This window comes from Heterocephalus glaber, unplaced genomic scaffold (genome assembly GCF_053883595.1).
Source record: "Heterocephalus glaber isolate CG9 unplaced genomic scaffold, H.glaber_assembly_v1.0 deba00001504, whole genome shotgun sequence".
Lineage (NCBI taxonomy): Eukaryota > Metazoa > Chordata > Mammalia > Rodentia > Bathyergidae > Heterocephalus > Heterocephalus glaber.
The window spans coordinates 55,430,620-55,447,887 of record NW_028258324.1 but is presented as its reverse complement, the minus strand read 5'-3'; the positions used below and the strand labels follow the sequence as shown (position 1 = coordinate 55,447,887).

The 17,268-nt window shown below is 34.3% G+C and overlaps 1 protein-coding gene across 5 annotated transcripts in view; it reads right to left on the bottom strand.

Annotated features, from left to right (window-relative positions):
• Pik3ca (phosphatidylinositol-4,5-bisphosphate 3-kinase catalytic subunit alpha) overlaps positions 1–17,268 on the bottom strand; it is a 74,657-nt gene that overhangs the window by 21,043 nt on the left and 36,346 nt on the right. For 2 of the 5 annotated variants that reach the window (XM_021254485.2, XM_087186550.1), the window contains exons 2-9: positions 10,422–10,849; positions 9,697–9,906; positions 8,039–8,289; positions 6,691–6,936; positions 5,889–5,974; positions 3,858–3,963; positions 3,234–3,386; positions 2,952–3,086 (exon numbers count right to left, since the gene is read on the bottom strand). In XM_021254485.2, the coding sequence (XP_021110144.1) occupies positions 2,952–3,086; positions 3,234–3,386; positions 3,858–3,963; positions 5,889–5,974; positions 6,691–6,936; positions 8,039–8,289; positions 9,697–9,906; positions 10,422–10,773 (1,539 nt within the window). In that variant the 5' untranslated portion in view covers positions 10,774–10,849. Of the gene's footprint in view, positions 1–2,951; positions 3,087–3,233; positions 3,387–3,857; positions 3,964–5,888; positions 5,975–6,690; positions 6,937–8,038; positions 8,290–9,696; positions 9,907–10,421; positions 10,850–14,370; positions 16,497–17,268 lie in introns of those variants that run through there. The other 3 variants (XM_087186549.1, XM_087186551.1, XM_087186552.1) reach the window with 3 other exon arrangements.

Here is a 17,268-nt window from a genome sequence, read left to right as displayed (position 1 = left end):
GTTTAATCCCTATTTTATTACGAAAAGTAGCCATTATTGTCATCTGGGTCCAATGGACTGTACCATTATTTACTTATTTTTCACAAAAATAAGAAAATAATATATATACACAGAAATAATAATATATATATATACACATATTTTTTTTTTTTTTTTGGTACCGGGGATCAAACTCGGGACCCTTGTGCTTGCTAGGCAGGTGGTAGAACCACTGAGCTAAATCCCCAGCCCTTTCTGTTTATGTTTTTAATACAAAATAATTTATGGAAGGATAAAGTTCTGATGAAATACAATTTTGTTAGATATTTTAAAAGAATTGAGACATAGAAAAACCAAATTTTTATCCATATTTTCCTTGTTTTGAAATACATCTCTGTCAAACTGTAAACTATACTGTCAAAATGGAACACTTCTGAAAACTCCTGGCTCATTAATTTTTTCCCCCATTTAATGGGTTTTGTCAGATTTGTACATGCACATATCATACTCTTAATTATTTCCCCACCATCACCACTCTTGCCTCACGCCCTTAATTTCACATTTTTGGAATGTTTCAATATATAGAATGTATTTTAGAGCTTGAATCAATATACAGAATGTATTTTGATCATATTCATCCCTCTTATGACCTGCCCTGATGGCTTATAATTTTTTTTTTTTTGGAACTGGGGATCAAACTCGTGTCCTTGCGCTTGTGAGGCAGGTGGCAGAACCAGTGAGCTAAATCCCCGGCCCCTGATGGCTTATAATTTTAAAGATGGGCCATCTTCTTTAGTCAGTAATTGCAAAACATTTCCATTTTTTATATTTATAAATACCCACCAGAATGATTAATCCAAGAAGTTTTAAATATTTCTATATTACTCTTCATTCTGGTCACTTTAGACTTGACTTCTGTATCTACCCATTTAGAAACTGTATCAAGTAAATTTTGGTGTATAACCAAAAAATGGAAAGAACACTATAAAACACAAGACTGTTCAACTTTTGTCATAAAATCTTGTGAGTAAATCACTTCTGTTGAATAACTAATTAAATGTGAATATCAAATTTCTTATTTGTCCTCAGACGTGTATTGTTCATTATTATTAGTCCAAGAAAATCCATGTAGGACAGAGTCATCTGGTATTTCATTTATATGATAAATTTCACCATCATCATTAGAATATGGAGCAGCGGTTCTTAGCTAGGGTGATCTTCTCTCTTAGGCCCTATGGACCCTGGTAATGTATGGAGACATTTTTAATTGGCACAACTTTGTGTGGTGGTGCTCCTGGTGTCTAGCAGGGTAGAGACTGGGGATCCTGCTAAACATCCTGCAATGCACTGGATATCCCCTACAACAAAGAATCATTTGGCCTAAAATGCAGGGTCAAGATGGAGAAACACTACTTTAGAGTCTTATTATTAGAGTCTTAATTATCCATCTCTGAATTCCTACTATGATTTGTCTAGTAACTGCAAAATATCTTCCTCTATAATTTGCTTGGTTTTTATTATGGGTAGAAAGAGAAAAATTCAGTCCACTGATAGCCTAAAGAAACCAAAAACCAAAAAACTATGGAGATGGTGTTTCAGATTGCTTTTATACCCCTAGAAAGATGTTGCAAGACACCAAGCAATACATTAAGAAAAATGAACAATTATGTCATACTGATGATTTATTTCACTGTTGTATCATCCTTCTAGACTATTATATACTTCTATATCTCTTTATATTATTTAGTCTTTTTTTTAGAGCATAATTGGAAGTAATTAGTGAATAAGGATAAAATAATTTTTGGGATGATGTAAAAGAAAATGTTTTAAGACATAGGAAAACTAGGAGCCCATAATATATTTTAGATTTATAAAAGTTTCCTACAGGCCCAAAAATTATAAAAATAATTTTTTTTTGAAAGAAAAATTCTTCTAAGAGTACAAGTCATAAAATATCAAAATATTAATCCTTACAAAGAGCTACAATTACTCAAAAAAGAAACTCATACCTTTTAAACTGTGTATGCAGGAAAATATATTATTCAGTTTACAAAAGCACTAGGAAATTCCTTACTGAACTATAAATTTAAAAAGCTCTTCAGTGCAGTATTCTAGGGTGCCTCTTGGTGCTGCTGTTACTTGCCTGGGCTAGGCATAATTCAGGACTGCTTGGCCCAATATTCATTGACTGGTCTATCTTTAACCTACAACCCGGCCAAAGAAAAAAATGACAAATTTGGAAACTGGAAGAAAGAGACACCAAAGAACAAAAATATTTTCTCTTAGCGCTGATACTTTGTCCTTGAGAAATAAGGGAAAATTAATGGTCTTTGAACCCAGTTATGTTGTAGTTCCAAAGCTATGGGGAAGATTAGACAACTAGATCAATATTTAAGCTTCATTTTAATTGCATTCTTGTCTGGAGGACCAGGACTAATATGGTGAAGAAATGCTATTTCTTTTGCTGTGAAGCTCAATATACAATGCATTTATACTTCAGTCTCAACTTCAAGGTTAATATCACAGGGAGGTCTTTCCTGGACCCAATCACGTATTAGCATACCCCCTGCAACCCACCCCCCAACCTTCAGTTAGTTTTTTTTTTTTAAATCACACTATGCTTCCTTCATGGCACTTTCCATGATTTACAACCTTGTATTTCCTGTTATATCTGCTTTCACCATTAGACTGGATAGTCAGTGGAGATGTTTACTTCACAATTTCATTACCTAGTACTTATCCTGTTGCTTTACATACAGTTGGCATTCAATAAATATTTGTTAAATGAAGGCAGGCTTGGGCTCCAAATAAACCAAGAAAAAACAGCTGCAGGAAAAATATTAGCACATAGAAAATTTTATCCTATAGCTCTGGAGCTCAACAATACTTATGCTAGTGTAACTAAAATACACAAAACCTTGTCCACATACAGATTTTGACTGATACTTTAGAAACTCAGTGACTTTCCTTACCAGTCCTGCATGTGAATAACTAAATCCTGCTTCTCGGGATACAGACCAATTTGCATGCTCTTCAATCACTGACATATCTGGAAACTTTACCACACTGCTGAACCAATCAAACTCCAACTCTAGGCATGGAGTTTCCTAAGAGATGGAAGAAAAATGAATAAATATATTGTAGCTGACTGTTATTTTAAAAAAAAGTAATTTAAGCCTGCCCCGCAAGCGTGAGGACCAGAGTTCGATCCCCGGTACCAAAAAAAAAGTAATTTATGATATTAAAAAGCTTACTTTGTTTGGATTTGACCCGGTAACACCAATAGGGTTTAGCAAGTCTTCTAATCCATGAGGTACTGGCCAAAGATTCAAAGCCATTTTTCCAGATACTAGGGTGTCTGTATAATCAAACAAGTTTATATTTCCCCAGGCCAATGGACAGTGCTCCTTAAAAAGCAAAGAAAAATATTCACTAATCTAGGGATTAAGTTATAAAATGCATTTCAAAATACTTTTCTTTCCTGGAAAGGAGAATTCAACAACTGTTTCTATAATAACTAGAATATGAAATCTACCAAAAGCTATATTGATTTAAGTACTTCCTTTCCTTTTTCTCAGTTAAAATTACATATATTTTAATTATAAATAGGAAATATGAAACAAAGGAGGAATGATACATATTTGCATGCAATCACTGTTATGCAGTCATTCTGCATATTTAAAAAAATCTATCAATATGAATTTGGGACATAATACTCTTCATAGATTTCTGAAGATCTTCCAAGCTAGTCTTCTATAATATTTTTACTTAATTAAGAATTATAACAGGTCTGACCTATTATTTGTGAGAAAATTCAATCAAAGGTATAATTAAGAGATTTTAGAGGTAATCATAATTGTTTCCGCTGAATACTTTACCTCTTTAGCACCCTTTCGGCCTTTAACAGAGCAAATGGAAAGGCAAAGTCGAGCAGCACGAGGAAGATCAGGAATGTACATATCATAATTCAGCCATTCATTCCACCTATGCAAAATTGTAAAGAAGAAAAAGAATTTACCAAAAGAAGAGGGAAAAAGGGCTTTGTTCAGGGTGTAAAAGTGACTTCTACAAATTATCAAGAAATGAAAAAAAAGGGCACGTAATTGAAACAGGCACTTTCTGAGATCATGTTGAAATGACCAATAAACATGAAGAAATAGTCTATGTTATTTTCTTACAAAAAATGAAAATAAAAATCTCATGGAGATCTCACTATATATAAGAATGGTTGAAACTAGAAAGACTGATGGTACTAAGGGTGATAAGAATATTTTGTAGTAATAGTGAATCTCACATACTAAAAGTGGGGGTATAATTTGCTATAATCAATTCAGAAAGCACAATCTACTAAAAGTGAACATATAGATATCTTATGAGTCAACTTCTAGGAATAAAATCACGGAAATGTGTACATTTGTATACAGAATGCTAATAGATAAGTTATTTATAATATGCTCAAACTAAAATCAAATGTCCAAGAGTAGAACAGATAAATTGTAATATATATATATTATATATAGATAGATACAGATATAATGGAATATTACACAGCAATAAAAATGAACAAGTCACTAACATAATGGATGAAATCTTACAATAATCTAGACATAAAAAATGCCTATTCTTTGAGTTAATTTATATAAAATTCAAAATAGGCAATATGAACCCAAAATGATAGAAGTCAGGATAGTGGCTACCTTTAGGTAGGAGAGAAGGTACTAGTTTGAGAATGGGCATAAAGATAGGCTTTTAGAGGCTGGTAAATGTTCTGTTTTTTGACTGGTATAGTTGCTACTATGATTTGTATACTTTTATACATACTTATGTGCTATACTTCACTAAACCAATAAACCAAAAGAGTTTTGCTCATAAAAAGCCAAATAGGAAAGGAAAATTATACAAGATAAAATGCATTATTTTAATTTGATTACAATTACATTAATTACTTTTATACATAATGTAGTTTTGCAGTAGTTTGAGTAGGTAAGGAACTACTTTTCTCCCTTGGTAGATAAGGCTACTGTCTCTGAACTTTGTCTGGGCTCTAGAGGATGGCCACCTCTAGCAACTTAATTAAAAATGAGAACTTTCTCCTGCCTCTCCTGTAAGTCAGTCTACATTCGTTATGTGATTTACTTCTGGAGGATTCCCTAGTTAGCTTTCTTGCTATTCTATACAGTCCATCTTCAATCTTTAGGGGTAAGTTGAGTTTTCTTAAAATATTACTGCTATTATTACTCTTACTCCAAATAACTCTATGGAGACTCAAAGAAATAGGAAGACACCAAGCTTTTAACTTACACTGCCTTTGATTTTTTTTATTACATCTATGCAGTAATGATGTAAAATGTTCACACTGGGGCTGGGGATTTAGCTCAGTGGTTCTGTCGCCTGCCTCACAAGTGCAAGGACCTGAGTTCAATCCCCGGTACCAAAAAAAAAAAAAAGTTCACATTACTTTCCTCTCCCCCTACAAAACTGATTTATTCCAAAGACCCTTCAGAAGACTGAATATCATAAATTTTGAGAGTGATTTTTAAGGAAACCACCAAAGTAGTTTGGCTCTGAAACTGTTTGCCAACTCTTACTTCTTCACACAAAGGCAAATGGAGCTAAGAAAATAAAATGCTGAGTTTTTTATCTACTGCGGGGAACTATCAACATAGTAACCATATTCTGTTCTTTCCTTTAAATAGTGGGGATAATCAGAAAACTTTTTTAGAGAAGATTTTAAAATCAATAAAGTGACTGATAATTTAACAAAAAATTCTTATGTTCTATATGTAAATGTCTGGTAATTTATATAATTTGCATAAAACTAATAATGTAAAATAATATATTTCACTTTTACTGATCACATTCTCAATTACTAATATGACCTTTGGAAATATATCTAAATACTGCCATACCTAGGATTGGAACAAGGTACTCTTTGAGTGTTCACATTGTCACATAAGGGTTCTCCTCCGTGGCAGATACCTGTTCGAACATAGATCTAAAAAAAACAAACAAAAAATGTGTATACAAAATGTACATTCATACAAATGTACACATAGACAGAACCAAGTATCAGATAATAAAATAATATGAACAAGAGAACCAATAAAAATTTTTATTCAGATGCAACTTTCCCTTTCTTCACATATTTAATAAATTAATACTGACAAAGATTCCTCACCAAAATTTGCTACTGCCTTCATCCATTAATGATAGGACATTAGGTTACTAAAACATTAACACAGACCTACAATTCCTTCAAGTAGGTGTATAATGCAGCTTTTTGTATTTTTGGAAAGGTAAGTTAAGTCAGGTATGGTGGTACATGCTGTAATCTCAGCTCTTAGAAGGCTGAGGCAGGAGGATTGCTGTGAGTTGGAGGTGAGCCTGGGTTACTCAGTCAGTTCAAGGTCAACCTGAACTACTTACTAAGACTGAGAGCTACACAAAAGCTAAGGTAGATGGAAACAAAGAGAATTCATCACATATTTTTATATTTTGAGACTCGATTTTTTTGTCATCTGAAAACATACTACAGGTCAACAGATTATTATATAGTTCAATAGAAAGGTTTTTATATAAAATGACTTCAGGGCTGGGGATTTAGCTCAGTGGTTCCACCGCCTGCCTTGCAAGCTAAGGACCCGCGTTCGATCTCTGGTACCAAAAAAAAAAGATTTCTACGGAAGAATAAGCAGTAACATTTGGCCTTACCTTATCAATGTCTCGAATATTTACATTTACATAAGTTGCACAAAGAATTTTTATTCTGAGTGCACTATTTATAACCCAAAGGGATTTTGTAGATGTTTCTCCATTCATATATGGTGTAGCTGTAGAGATGCGTCTGGAATAGGATGGCATTGTAAAACAGTCCATTGGTAGTTGAGAGTAAAGGCTTTCTTTAGCCATCAGCATCAAATTGGGCATCCTCCCAAGCATTATACAGCTTCTTATATACTATAAGAGATTAAGGAGGAAGGGAAGAAGCCATTTCCCATAAAGCTTTTAATTTAAAAAGTAACATGTTAAGAGTACTATGAGAATGCACATATTAATCTGTGAAGATGATACAGAAGTCAAACATTATAGGCCATATTTCTTATACCATTTAAAATAGTAAAATGTAGAAGTTAGGTGATAGCACAGATCAAGCACCTCTGACTATAAATTATATATATATAGGGGGCTGGGGATTTAGCTCAGTGGTTCCAACGCCTGCCTTGCAAGCACAAGGTCCCGAGTTCTATCCCCAGTACCAAAAAAGAAAAAAGAAAAAGAAAAAAAAATCTGAATATATATAAACAAATATCAGCTTTAGACAGTATAGTTCTATTCTTAACTGCAAAAAAAAAAAAGAGAGAGAGATAAGGATACTCATTGTAACAGGAAAGCAGTATTATTTAGTAAGCCTCTGTCAATCTAGTAAAATCATGGCCCACTTGCTCTTTCGTCTAAACATTTTCTGAAAAACACTTGTTTTTTAAAAAAAAAATCAGAGGAGACTAATAGATTTATGGAAATATTTTTAAAATATTAAATTAGATTGAGCTAAACTTTGAAATCTAAGTATAGAGATTTTTAAATATAAATGCTAGTGTATTCACATTATAATAGCCCGTGGTCTCTTCTATGAGCTCTACTGGACCATACACAACATGGAGGCCAGGCCCATGTTTTGTCCTGGCACTGTACTGAATACTTGCAATATACCTGCTATAGCTGCTTCTTGTAAGTATTTAATGAATAGAAAAAGGTAATAGGGAAGTATTAACAGTCCATCTTAACAGCAGATCATGGATTTTTTGAAATGCTTATTTTAAACGCATTCCTATGCCACTGTTTGGGAGAGGAGAAAAAGCATGAAGTACTCCATATTTTGAGGTTGTATAATTGCCAACATTTTCAGTCTCTCAAATTACATAATTACAGTATAATAAACTTGCAAATGTTATTTGCCTATATTGATTATTTAATTTTCAAAAAGTATATCTAAAAATACAGCTATCAGGCCTTATGTTAATTAGTTTTAAATTTTGAAATTAATGTTCTTGTTACTCACCTTATACTGACTCAGGGGATATTTTTCTAGGAAGTATTCATCACATCCACATACTTTTAAAATATACTTGCCCTGATATTCTAAAACACAGAGTTTTAGTTGTTCAGAGGATAGCAACATACTTCGAGTTTTCTTCCTGATTGCTTCAGCAATTACTTGTTCTGGCACACAGTCATGGTTGATTTTCAAAGTATATTTCTGCTTGTCATTATTTGGAGAAACTATTACCCAAATCACCACAATTATTTGTCCTGTAATAGGAAAATACAGATGCAATCATCATGTCTATTTCATTTTTCAAGACAAATTTCAAGAAGTATCCTCTATACATTGTTCTAATCACAATTAGAAATGATTTCTAGTCAATCTTATTAAATATAGGCAAATATTTGGTAGAAACTGGAAAATGTCATATATGATATGGTTGCAGAACCATGCCCAAGTTCTGTTTTAACGGCAAGCACACAAAACTGGGGTTATTGGGTCCCAAGCACCTGAGACCAGGCTAATTTCCATTTTAAACTGCATGCAACCCCTGAGAACAATGGCTCAAGGGAGTTTCAAAGGTTCAACAGTGCCTAATGTAGAAAACTATGAGAAATAAAGAATCAATGAAGACTTAGAGATGCTCAATCAAAATGAGGGAAAAGATGAGAACGAAAGAAGATGAGGTGGAAAGAGGAAACAGATTTCCAATTTTCTGATATTAAGATTAAGTAAGCCAGAAGACCATCTCCATACTCCCAAAAGTGTGAAAATGAGAAGATTAAAACTAGGTGAACTAGGCCGGGGATTTAGCTCAGCAGCACCTGCCTTGCAAGCACAAGGTCCTGAGTTTGATCCCTGGTACCACAAAAAACAAAACAAAACAAAACAAAACAACTGGGTGAATCTTTCACAGTCTACCTACCTTCCATATATGTGGGCAATTTTTCATAAAAAAAAGTAGAAAAGTGAAAAGAATATTCCCATTTTAAAATGTTTACTACAGTAAAATTTCAAAAGATTGTATGTTACACTGCATTAAACTTCAAATACTATGTGTGCAACAATGTATGCAACAAATGTCTTAATATTGTTCTAGCAGCTTTTTATACTGAATACCATGTAAGAGTCAACCTATTCTAAAACTTCAAGTTACAAGTATTTACTTAATATATCATTTACTTCCAAAACAGTATCATTTATCCATTTTCATGTAATTCTAAAAATCAGTAATTAAATGTTCAGTGTCTATATGACTCATTACGATCAGACTTGTATTTAATATTAAGAAATTTTTTCTTTGAAACATAAGAACATATAAAATTTTCCTAAAATTTCACAGAATGTTTCTACTTATACTTGCTTTCATTTATAAAAAGATAAACAACTCTGACTCTTAGTATCCTTAACAAGAAAAGCTCTGACTCTTAGTATCCTTAACAAGAAAGTTCTTCAGTTTTATTGGGATAAAAATTCAAGGGATCAGCACCATATACACACAATTCATTTAATTAGTAAGTATTTATTGTACACAAGTTGTATACTCATCAGTCAACCAACCTCTGCCTTCAAAAAGCTTATATTTAGCTAGGAAAAAAGACTGTAAAAATATAAACAAAAATATAGAAAATTTCACTATAGTAACAATTACAGCGGACCGATGACTTTCTTACCTTTATCTAATTTATTGTATATGTGCTTTGGCAGTTCTGGTGAAGATTCTACATTTGGAGGATAGACATACATTGCTCTACTATGAGGTGAATTGAGATCCCTAAGATCCACAGCTTCTTTACAAACATTCAGAATATTTCTTCGGAAGTCCTGCACTTCTGGATCTTTAACCATATCAAATTCACACACTGGCATGCCGATAACAAAACCTTAGGAACATTATATAAAGAATCCATTATTCTATTATACACACATATCAACATGTTTGTTAACAAGGAACTGTATAGATTTGGAAGGTCACAATAGAGTCAAGAAGTTTTCCTGGGTTAAAAAAATCTTTAATGAATAAATGTAGTAAGGTCCAAAATCTCTCTCTCTCTCTCTCTCTCTCTATATATATATATCTCAATAATCAACATATCGTATTGATATTCATATCAAAACTTTTACAAAATAATAAAACTGGGATATAACAAATCTAAGTCTGCCTACATATGGTATTTCTTAAAGCTTATATAATATCAAGGGATTAAAAACTGTTTCACACTCAATAGCCAAAGATACTTTAGATGTATAAAGATGCTTTACTAAGAAAGCTATCCAATATTACAAAGCTATTGGTTCAGGCAAAAATATTTCAATAATGAGATAACAGTTAAGCTTCATACTTATTTGTATTTTAGAATAGGATGACAATGACATTTAGTTAAAAATTACATCTTACCAATTTCTCGATTGAGGATCTTTTCCTCACGGTTGCCTACTGGTTCAATTACTTTTAAAAAGGGTTGAAAAAGGCGAAGGTCACAAAGTCGTCTTGTTTCATCAAAAAATTCCTCCCTTTCTGCTTCTTGGGTAACACTTACGAAAATGTAAGAAGATTCATCTTGAAGAAGTTGATGGAGAGGGTATTTTCTTGCTTCCTTAAATAGTTCATGCTTTATGGTTATTAATGTAGCCTCACGGAGGCATTCTAAAGTCACGATCATTCCATTTGGTAATAAACATTCTACTAGGATTCTTGGGGGCATCAAGTGGATGCCCCACAGTTCACCTGATGATGGTCGTGGAGGCATTGTTTTGATCCTTTACAAGTTTTACATATAAAACTATTTTAAGTAATTAAATCTATGGCTGTTCCAAAGCAGTAATCTAAATGAAAGAAGGAAAACATCTTTTAGAAGTGCAAACAAACTATAAAAGAATACATTTACGGCAATGCTAAATGTAAAAGTTCATTTCCCATAGTCTGAACAGGATTAATGATTAATCTTAAATATTTTAATCAAGGCTATTGTCTTACAGTATAAAGAACTGATTTCAGCAGATTATGAAAGAGACTTGTATTTAATTGAATTTAATAAAGTCATTTAAAAATTATTATATTTGAGTATGTTTTTCTAATCCAGATCTCATCAAAACAGAGCTGAGGCTATGAGAAGAACGAGAAGTTGTAATTCAAACCGAAAATGCCATCACCTATCACCTTTATCATTCTCTGGTATTTTATTAGATTTAGAGCCAGGAAGGATCTTTTAGGTCACAGGTCCATTACTCAATTTAGAGCTAATAAAAGTCAAATCTTGGGGCCGGGGATTTAGTGCAGTGGTTCCAGCGCCTGCCTCACAAGTTCAAGGTCCTGAGTTTGATCCCCGGTACCAAAAGAAAAAAAGTCAAATCTTTTTTTTCTTACTTCTTATCCTCAACTTGTAGTAAGAAGAACTCACAAGACCAGACTGCCCTTCCTTCCTCCCTCTGTCCCTTCTTTCCTATATTAAGTATACAGAATAATGGATCTCATTTTGGCGTATCTGTACATGCATATAACATACTCTTGATCATTTCTACACCATGTTGCCTGCCTCATCCTTTTTTTTTTTCTTAGTACTGGAGATCGAACTCAGGACCCTGCACTTGGAAGGCAGGCACCGGAACCACTGAGCTAAATCCCCGGCCCTTGCCCCGTCCTCTTACTACTCTCTTCTACTTTGTGTTGCCATTTCCCCTTAGATTCCACATAAGTGCAAACTTGAAATATTTAAGACCATTCTACTTTAAAAGTTTAATTTAGGTATATAGTCACAATAATATATATTGAGTGTGTCAATACATTTTCTTGAAGTATGATGATGAATCTTTTTATTTATTAATTATTTATTTATTTATTTATTTATTTGGTACTGAGGATCAAACTCGGGTCCTTGTGCTTGCGCAGCAGGCAGTGACACCACTGAGCTAAATTCCCGGCCCTTTTTTTTTGGTACTGGAGATCGAACTTGGGGCCTTGAGCAAGGCAGGTGACGGAACCATTGAGCTAAATCCCTGGCCAAGCATGATGATAAATCTACAGAGATGCATATATCTTATCAATTAATCCAGTCCTAATACTTTTAATAGAAATGAAATATTCTATACACGAATGGGACCTATGACTCTTTGCCAGTATAATGCACCAACCACCTGTATTAAGAACTTAAAAGATTTTTTAAAAAATTAAGTGCTATTACGATTTGAAGGTCCTTAATTTTTTACACTTTAACAATCTTGGGATTTTTTTTTTTAAGACATTTTTTATTTTTTTATTTTTTGGTACCAGGGATCAAACTCAGGACCTTACGCTTGCGAGGAGAGTGGTGGAACCATTGACTTAATCCCTGGCACTGAAGACACTATTAAAACCCACACAACCAAATTCTATTTCTTGCTATTTATGTTTACATTTTCTTTTATTCAGTAAGTTAAGCTGTGAGGGTACCACAAAACAAAAGGAAAGTGAGAGATACCAAAAGATTGAAATAAAAAACTAATCTAAGCTAGAGAAATTAACCAGAAAAAGGCCTAGATAACTTACTGCATTTGAATACTCTACCAGGTATTGTGGACAACAGCTATATATTACACTGTTTATTCTCCAAAAGAGGACTGGTGCTGTCCCTAAGACCAGGCTAGGAGCTGAGTATATAATGAAGAATAAAACAAGGCCCTTGCCCTCAGAAGTAAGTCCAGAGTGTGAAGAACTGCTTAGGCTGTGGGTGGGGCAATTAAATTCACAGTTACAAAATGGGATAAATGCTATCATGGAGAAGGGCCACATTCTATAAAAATACACAGTGTGGTCATCTAACTCAACGGAGGTTGGGGTGGGAAGGTATCCCCAGCCGAATCCTTTAGGGATATGCAGGAGCTAAACAAACAAAAGAAGTGAGGAGCATGACATACTTAATCCAGAAACCTGCCATTCCTGACTCCTCTATCTCACACTCATCTATACTGAACCTGTCAATAAATCAACTGCTTAATTTGTCCATTCCTTCATTACCATTTTTGTTTTTTTTTTTTGGTACCGAGGATTGAACTCGGGTCTTTGCGCTTGCAAGGCAGGCTGCGGAACCACTGAGCTAAATCCCCAGCCACATTACCACTTTTGTTACCTTGGCCAGGACCACTGCAAAGGCCTAAATGGTCTCTTTGCATTTGTTTGTCCCCTGTAATCCATTTTCCGCCTCACAGCTAGTGTGATCTAAAGAGAGCTACAGTGCTGAATTTGATCAGATGCTTCTGCTATACCAATTCTCAGTTGCAAACAAATGACTATGATACTTCAAAGTTATTTCACAAGCTTAAATATAACATGATTTATATCAGAAAGCCAAAAACATAAATAAATTGAAGATATAAAAGATAATAGAAGACAGGGAGACAGATCTTTTGCAAAAGGGAAGGGGACAAAGAGATGAGGGGAAGGAGCTGAAAAAAATTACAATGTGTTATGTATATGTACCAACTCCCCACAATGAATATAATAATTATATACTCCAAACACAGACTAATTTTTAAGTTTTTTATGAAGGAGGGGAGTTATAGTAATAGAAATATTTAGCCTTCTTACTTCTGGAAACAGAAATTAACTGGAAGACAATGAGGAATATAAACAGTATTTTTTGATAGTTGAAAATATTCTTCAAACTTACAAAAGAGATCCACTGAACTTACAGGATTTAAAATATAATTATATTTCCTGTACATAAACAAAATTCGTTCAACTAGTGTAAAGACCAGAGAGATGAACCTGTGTGTAAAGAGAAGTTACTTAAACTAAATTTATAAAAACATATCAAAAAATTTGAAGAATGCAAGGAAGAATGCCAAATGATTACTTTTTAAATGATTATCTTCCTGAATAAAATAGTTCAAATAAAAACAAAACCAAAACCATAAGCCATGCCAAAACAGCAGCTGTGTTTATAGTTTTCTTTGCTGAATGGTGCTAAGAAATTTATTTATTTTTATTTTTTATTTTCTTTGGTACTGGGGATCAAACTCAGGACCTTGCGCTTGGGAGGCATGCAGCAGAACCACTGAGCTAAATCCCTGGCTCTGCTTCACTTTCATTCCTTTTCTACACAGCGACTCTGGCTTTTGGTTACCCAACCAAAAAGAAAGGAAGACTGACCAGGTAGATAACTTTCTTCAGGCTGGCCTTGGAGCCCAGTCCTGGCGTTATCAGGTAGCTTATTTCTAAAAAGTGGCTTGCTGGGCTGGGATTTAGCTCAGTGGTTCTGATGCCTGCCTAGAAAGTGCAAGATCCTGAGTTCAATCCCCGGTATCAAAAAAAAAAAAACAACAACACAAAAAACAAACAATAAAATAAAAAGTAAAAAGTGGCTTGTCACCTAAATGTTACCGAGTTTTAGACTGCTTGCCCCTCCTTCTGGAGTTGGATTCCAGGTTCTTCTTGCCTCCAACAAAGAATTGAAAGAAGAAATTTATTTTATAGAATCACTGGGGCAACTATTTTATTTAATAAATAACCCACAGAGTCTCACATGTTCCCTAAGAATTAGTAAGAGAGAAGTTTAGTATAGTAGACAAACTATTGATTTTCTTCCTTATTCTATAGGATATTTACAGGTGACTAATATAATTATTAAATATTTAAGAACACCCTTTTCATAAAAAGAATAAATGTGATCATAGCCATAAAATACTTGTAGATTCTGGAAGGCAGGTACTATTCAGAAGACAAGATACTAACTCTCTTACTTGTCTAATGGTTATTTGCTTTCTCATGCCAGACCTTAGTCCATATAAAACCATTATCCCAGAGCTCACATACAGAGGTATAGAAAAGGCAAGTGGAGCTAACATTTTACTGTCTAGCATGCACCGTGCACTTAGTCAGGCAATAACCCTTTCATGTGTAGGAATTACCATTTTACACATGAGGAAAGCAAAGGTCAGAAGTTAAGTTACTTGCCACAAGAAAATGTATTTTGAACCCTGGTCTAGATGATTTTAAAGAGCATATTACAGGGCCAGGGATTTAGCTCAGTGGTTCTGCTGCCTGCCTCGCAAGCGCAAGGTCCCAAGTTCGATCCCTGGTACCAAAAAAATAAATAAATAAAGAGCATATTATAATCATGACGCCGTTTGATCTACAGTTATGGCCAGGCAATATTCTGTAGTGGTGTATAAGAAAATAGGCTCTAAAATTTCACTAGATTCAAATTCCAGCTACCTTAGTCAAGAGCTGTGTGACACTGGGCAGTTGAGTTCATCTGAACCTCATATTCTCCCCAGTTGTTAAACTGGCATGATAAGCATCTACCTCATCAGGTCATTGTGAGGAACAGATGAAGTAATACATAAAAAGATTTAGGCCAAGAAAACTGGCACACAGAAAGCACTCAATAAATGTTAAATATTATTAACAAACCTGTTAAGTTATTATCAACATTATCTTTCCAAGCTATTATGAATTATCCAGGGCTGGCATCAGGTGGAGAAAGGAAAAAGGAGCTTGGTTTCTTTTACCAAGAGAGACAGCAAATGAGCTCGACATGCAGTGGCAGTTTCTAGTGCTGATATGTGAAGGTAGTACTCGTCATGCAAAGCTCACACAAAAGCCTGGAACAATACGGTGGTGCTCAAATGCTGGTGCTTAGTGGCTTCCAGTTCCTCAGGTTCCCAAGATTCCTATTTAAATGGTGTAGCTGTCTATAGCTCAGATGTGAGGAATCCCTTGTTATTGCCTCCTTCCTGTTTTGAGAAATATCTACTTATGCCAAGCTCTAGGCTAAGTGTGATATAAAGACAAAAGTAAATAAGATACTTTCCCTTTTGCTGTTGAGAGACCCATGGTTTACTGGGGAACAACTTTAACCATGTGCTGTTACAAGACAGACTATGAACTATAAAAAAGTCTGAAGAGATGAGTGAAGACTTCAGTGAAGCATTTCAGAACATCATTATGGATTAAAAGAGGGTGTTTGTTTTTGGAGACAGGGTCTTGCTATGTAGTTCAGGCTGGCCTTGAACTCACTGTGTAGCCCAGGCTGGCCTCCTGCCTCAGCTTCTCCAGTGCTGGGATTACAGGTACGTGCTACCATACCTGGCTAGAAGGGAGTTCATAGGAAGTGGCTCGGTCAGAGGATAACTGGACGAAGAGGGCAGTCTGTCTAGATGGCCACAAGAGTGAATGTGCACTTCCAGCAACCATAAAAGATGGCAGACTGTTACCAGCAATATAAGCTTTCTTTTTGTAATTACGTGAGTCTACAAGTGCATGGGAACAAGTGGGGTATGTGACAAAGAAGGAGTGGTAAAAAATAGGCAGGAGTTGGGCCGGGGATTTAGCTCAGTGGTTCCAGTGCCTTCCTCACAAGCGCAGGGTCTTGAGTTCAATCCACAGTATCAAAAAAAAAAAAAAGTAGGTAGAGCCCAGATAATGAAACTGTGCTGAAGAGTTTGGATTTCATGTTGTACAATGAGTAAAAAGATGTTTTCAACTAAAAAAAGACAAATATTCTTCCATAATTTAAAAAATTCTGCTATTTTTAAAAATTGTTCTTTGAATATAGGATATGATCAAATGAACATTAAAGTATAAAAACTACATCTCAGTTCTCTGAATTTAGAGAAAAATATCTAGGATTAATAAATCTGAGTTTATAACATTTTAAATAAAGGGGTCTTTAGATTAGAAAAATTAAATGCTCATAAAAATGACAGAATTATCAAATTTAAATGCATATTATTCTATTTACAAAAGAACTTATGTAGAGCAATAGAAGGGAATAAATCACTATAAAATTAATTCTTGAAATATTAATCTAGGCAACTTGAAGGTTTGGTGTCAAAGAATGAAAAATGTTCTTACTAAAAATAAGGCATTTCAGGAGTCAAGGAACCACTATGTTGACTCAGAATGCCAGGACTAATATTCACAGACTAACAAATCACAACTATCTAGAACTCTTAAGAACTGTTTTGCTCATCCTGATTTTCTATGTCTAAATAAATTGTTTCAATTAGGGAAGTCCTGTTTTCTTAGAAGAGTATATATAATGCACAATTTACTCTTTTTTTGGATGACTCACAGTCCTCATTATAAACACCAATTACTGTGCTATACTGTAATACACAATGTAGCAAAGTTCTTCATGATTATGCCACTTTGGTAGTGCTAGGGAGTTGTTCTTTTGGTCCTAAAACCATCAGGTTGGATATAGCACTTTAAAAAATGCTACGTTTTTCAACTGAGACCAACCTGCCTTATTACTGTAGCATCC